The 5416-nt window shown below is 54.2% G+C and overlaps 1 protein-coding gene across 1 annotated transcript; it reads left to right on the top strand.

The window, feature by feature from the left end:
• Positions 1-3462: 3462 nt before the first annotated feature.
• On the top strand, positions 3463-5416 carry LOC117866697 (calcium sensing receptor, chloroplastic). Its single transcript, XM_034751004.2, has 6 exons — positions 3463-3709; positions 3801-4034; positions 4143-4326; positions 4425-4566; positions 4641-4772; positions 4881-5416. The coding sequence occupies exons 1-6, from the start codon at positions 3515-3517 to the stop codon at positions 5176-5178; spliced, it is 1185 nt and encodes a 394-aa protein (XP_034606895.1). The 5' UTR covers positions 3463-3514; the 3' UTR covers positions 5179-5416.

Genomic DNA, 5416 nt, shown 5'->3' with positions numbered 1-5416 from the left:
GCGGCTAAATGAGTTCAGGCGAGGCGACGGCGAGCTAAAGGAACCGTAGGGTGGGCGAGTCCGGACTCGATCGGGCTGTGGAATTTCACTGGAATTTTGCAAGAATTTAAACAGTTCGATCCCTTCGTTGGCAAATGTATCCACACCCATGCTCATCTCCTTTTGCTTAGACGATGCAATGATTGATCTCTTGTTTAGCAACTCCGCGTGTCAAAGTGATGGAAGCCTGAGTGGCTCGCCGAGGACGTCCACTGCTCGGAACCACTCGGCACGCGCCCGTCCGTACGCCCAGCATTTTGGACGGCTGCCATTCGGTTAGCCGCGCGCTTGCAACTTGCAAGTGGCTCGCTGGAAGGACCATTGGAATGGAGAGAGAGAGAGAGAGAGAGAGAGAGAGAGGAAATGCAATGCAATGCAGTAGACAAGGTCAACCACAACCAGTTGTAGCCCAATGCACCTTCCAAGAAAAGGATTAAAAAAAGATTAAAGAGCAACAACAGGCAGTAGCAGTGACGGCACGACGGGACGGAAATGGATCCAGGTCGAGCGAAAGGCTCGCCGCACCTGCGCCTGAAACCGTCTCGCCCTGTGCGCGCATTTCCTACAGTGCACGGCACCACTATCCTGTGGAGTGGTAGGGCACTATGGCAGGGCTCAGCAAAAGCAGCGAGCGACTCCATTGACCCTGCCGGCTTTTCTGAACCTGCCATCCCTGCGTGTCTATCTGAAGCACATCATGGGTTCATCATCATCTGGTTAATCCGTGCGTGAATGCCATTCACTTTCAGGCATCGGTGGTCACTGTTGGGAGATGACAAGAATTAATGGGCCAAAAAGGCTGTACTGCAGTATGTGTGTATGAATCTGAATCTATCTCCAGCAGCCCAGCTGTCTGACAAGAAGGTTTCAACCGAAGGATACGTGCAATCCTTTAAAAAAATTAAATTTGTATATATATATATATATATATATATATAAAGATAAAGATCAAGAGGAAACCGGAGAGTATGGCCATGCCGATCAACAATTCGACATGTCAGGTGCGTCTGCACGAGGCCGACAAGGAACCCATCCAGAATGCAGCCGCGAGACACCTCCTTTCACCTGTTAATACATGATGCTTCCCTTTTAAACAAAACAAAATAGAAAAAGCAATTAATTTCTACACCACCATTTGGGCAAAAATATCTCTTTTCGAATCGACCTAGCCTTTTTATCTGCGACTGCGACAGGATGCTCCATGCATCAAGCTAGGCCTAGGCTGCAGACTGTAGTAGTGTCCTGTGCCTGTCTGTGGCGCGCGCACCGGCCATTTTTTCCCAGCTTAATCCGGTCGGCTTTCTCTCCGGCTGCGATTGTCGTGCCCGATTAAGCAAAACGAAACCCACCAAGGCGCGCTTTGTTTAGCCCTCTGGAAAGCTGGGCATCCAGGAGCCGAGTGCGCGGCCGGGCATCGTGCGCGAGCACCGCCCGTTCCCGAGAAGACGAAGTGGGAAGCAAAAGGCTCCTGCCGCCGCTGCTGCAGTCCTGGCCTGGGCGGAGCAAGTGCTCCCCGCACTAGCAACAATTCCTACGAGGCAGTGGACTCTCCCCCTGTAGCCGCGACGAACCAGCAGGCAGCTACCACTGGTGACCGGCCATGCTAGGTAGCCAGGTTCTTCAGGCCGAGCAGAGCAAGGGCGCAACAGAATTTGGTGCCGTGTATGTGGATCGTAACGCGAAGAAAGTAAGAGACTGTGCAGGTGAAGGTGCGTGGCGTGGCTGCACTACATGGGTTGTCGTCTGTTGAGCGAGCAGGCCACTTGCTGCGGCTGCCTGTTTTGGCGTCGTCGTCAGCAACCACATCGATCCGAGGTCTTTCAATACAAGGGGTTGAATTTGGATCGCCCCAATTGGCAAGATTCTATTCGTTCTCCATGTTACCTTTGTCCGGTCGTCGATCTCGGCTTCACCGTTATCCTAATCCGTGTTCGCTTGCTCGATTTGCAATTGAATAGTCATCGCGAGTGAGGATTGATCATGGTCACTGCTATATCTGGCTTGAGAGCACTGTGTGAGTGGATTCGGATCAGAGATCCACCAGGGGTTCTGAAGGTCTCAACTTGACATTCACTTTTGCTGACAGTAAACATACAGGAGAGGGGTGAAAAAAAATGAAAGAAGCAGCGACAGGAATGCAACAAGCTTATCCTGAGCAATCCCGTTTTCTTAAACGAGGAACTCGACAACAACTTTTGCTTCGCTGTGAAGCAACAGTGACGGCTTTTGCATCAAATTGGTGTTCATGGTCATGGTGGTGGTGAATCTCCTGAGTGGAGAGTCAAGGTGGAATGGACTCCCAACTTTACAAGGGGTGGGTGATGGAATGCTGATGGGACTGGGACGCCCCAAAAGCCAACGCCAATGGGACAAAGCGGAGGGCATAAATACTCTTGTGTTATGGGATAAAAGTGGCCCTGTGTGTGTGTGTGTGTGGGGGGGGGGGGGGGGGGGGGGGGGGGGGGGGGGGGCGGGGCGGGGCAGAATCGGCAAGAGTTCTAGTGCGCCATGCCTCCTGCAAAAGCAAAGGTAGTACCTTTTTTTTGGCCAGCTCTTGTTTAAAACTGGATGGATGGATATTAGTAAAGGAGCTGGGGAAAAAGTTGCCTAGATTAAGGTAGGTGATTGCTTGATCCCCCTAGTACCTCCTAGGATGACTGTACCTTCACATAGCTGCTTGGATAGCAGCCTAGTTGGAGTTTGATAATCTGGTAGTGTATGACATGAGCAAACCAGGAGCTTGATTATCTATCTGATCGTGCCCCCACATGGCCTGTGCTGTTTGGAAAAAGCAGGAACTTATCTAGATTCTAGAAGGATGAAAAAAAAATGGAACATGCTTGTGAGGAGATGAGATGAGAGGAATAGGTGAATAAAGCGCTGGTAGAAAAAGTCATGTGAAAAAAAAAAGAAATCGTATCTGAAGTCATGTGAAAAATCGTATTTCCTGCAGTTTTCTTCGAGGGATTCGGTAGAATCTTGCAACTTGCAAGCGTGCTCTGAAGTTCTTTGTGTATCTCTTTCCAGAGAAGAAGGGTGTGTTTCAAAGCATCAAAATGGGAAAGATTTCCTTCAGCTTATGGGCCAATCTGCATTCTAGCGAAATTCAAGGCCCATTAGAACTGTATGGCTGGCTTGATTGTCTTGGTTCCAAATTGCAGGCCCATATTTCTCCAACTTTATGGGCTAAGCCGATTTACCAAAAAAGTAAGGTTGTCATATAGGCCGCATGTGGGCTACATTTACACGGGTTTAAATTTTCAGATGTACCCCGGCCCAGCCTTTCAGTCGTACGACTTGTAGTTGTACCACACGAGATGACGGGAAAAGGATCACCAGTTCACCACCTCGCTGCCCCACAAACCGTGTGTGTGGCCGAAAATTTCCAGCATCACAGTGGCCCCGTGCCTTTGTGGCCAAAAGCGCAGCGCGCGTGGGTTAGACTGCACGGCCATACGAACTGCCGAAGCCATCCATGGCCCCCATGTCGGCGTCGGCCACCCTCGCGCCGCTGGCCCCGCCGCCGCCGAAGGCAACAGCCAGGAGCCCGGCGCGGCGCGCGCCGGCTAACGCCGCGTCCATCGCCGGCTCCGCCGCATTGCTGACGTTGATGCCGGCCGCGCCCGCCGCGGCGTTGTCCAAGGAGGACGTCGCCGACTCGCTCACCAAGGTGCGTACGCGCCCTTCCGTGCGTTGCATTGGCCTCCCTTCTTGAAGCATTGTGCGTGAGCGAGTTTCTTGGTTGGGGATTCGCCGCGCAGGTGGTGGACACGGTGGACCAGGCCATCGGCGTCGGCGGCAAGGTCGCCGAGCAGGTCTCGGGCGTGGTCAAGGCGCTGGGCGAGGCCGCGAAGCCGGCGCTCCCGGTGCTGAAGAGCGCCACCGACGAGGCCGTCAAGCTCGCCGCGCCCGTCGTCTCCAGCGCCTCCAAGCAAGCCACGGAAGCGCTCCAGGGCGCCGGCGTCGACCCCGCTCCCGTTCTGACCGCCGCCAAGGTACGCTGACCGGGGGAACGTCTCGGCCACTCTGAGCCACAGCTTCTTGATCATGCACGGGAAACTGTTCCATTCCATTTGGTTTGACGAGCTTGCTCTGCTCAGTAGACCGCGGCGGAGCAGGGCACGAAGGTCATCGACGCCGCCAAGCCCGTCGCCTCGGCGACCGTGGAGACCATCACGTCGTTGGCCCCCGGGGACTACGTCGTGGCCGCCGGAGCGGCGTTCCTCGCGTACCTCCTCCTGCCGCCGGTCTGGTCACTGGTCTCCTTCACCCTCCGCGGTTACAAAGGTAATGGCACTGGCCCCGTTGCATCGCTTGCTTTCGTCATCAATGCTGCAATCGGTTTCGCATTGCTCACCGTGTTGCTGCATCTTGTTGCTCATCAGGTGAACTGACCCCTGCGCAAGCTCTCGACAAGGTCACCACAAAAGACTACGTCCTGATCGACGTGCGGACCGACAAGGACAAGGCCAAAGCCGGCGTGCCGCAGCTGCCCTCGAACGCGAAGAACAAGCTCATCTCTGTGCCGTACGCATCCATTTGTTTCCTCGGCCATGAGTTCAGTTACAATGTAATCACAACTCACAACCTTGTGCTCTCAGGCTGGAAGAGCTTCCGAGCAAGCTGAAGGGGATGGTGCGCAGCGCGAAGAAAGCCGAGGCGGAGATCACGGCTCTCAAGATTTCCTACCTCAAGAAGATCGGCAAGGGCTCCAACGTCATCATCATGGACTCGTCCGTGCACCTGACCATCTCCGTACCATTGCTCCTGCCTTCCAATTTTGATGAACTCATGAAACGGCGGTGACCTTTCTGACCTTCGTGCGTGTTCTGGACCTGCAGGTACAACGGCATCTCCAAGACCGTGGCGAAGACGCTGAACAGCGTCGGGTTCAAGAACTGCTGGGTCATGGCCGGCGGCTTCTCCGGCCGGAAAGGGTGGACGCAGAGCCGCCTCGGTACAGACTCTTTCAACCTCTCCGTGGTCGAAGTCGTGACGCCGTCGCGGGTGATCCCGGCGGCTGCTGGCCGGATCGGGACGACCGCTGGCCGCATCGGGACGACCGCTGGCCGCATCGGGACCACCTCGTCGGCGTCCCGAGCGACTTCTCGCAAGCTTCTTCCCGGCAGCGCAGACTGATGAGAGGAGCTGAAACAGCTTCGGAGTGTAAATCCAATGTTCGTTTCATTTTGAGATGCAACTTTGTGGTCTATGTGCAGTGACTTGTTCTGTTACAGTGTAGCACAGTCTTAGTGTCCAAAACTGGAACACTCCGTGTGGTCTGGTTCAAAGGTCAAGGGAGCATTTTGCATGCCTTCTTATAAGAAAGAGTACAGATGATAAGAGATTTGCAGAGCAAAACGCAGCTTCATCGTCA

Source organism: Setaria viridis, chromosome 1 (assembly GCF_005286985.2).
Source record: "Setaria viridis chromosome 1, Setaria_viridis_v4.0, whole genome shotgun sequence".
Classification (NCBI taxonomy): Eukaryota; Viridiplantae; Streptophyta; class Magnoliopsida; order Poales; family Poaceae; genus Setaria; species Setaria viridis.
This window is presented reverse-complemented; position numbering and strand designations above follow the sequence as displayed.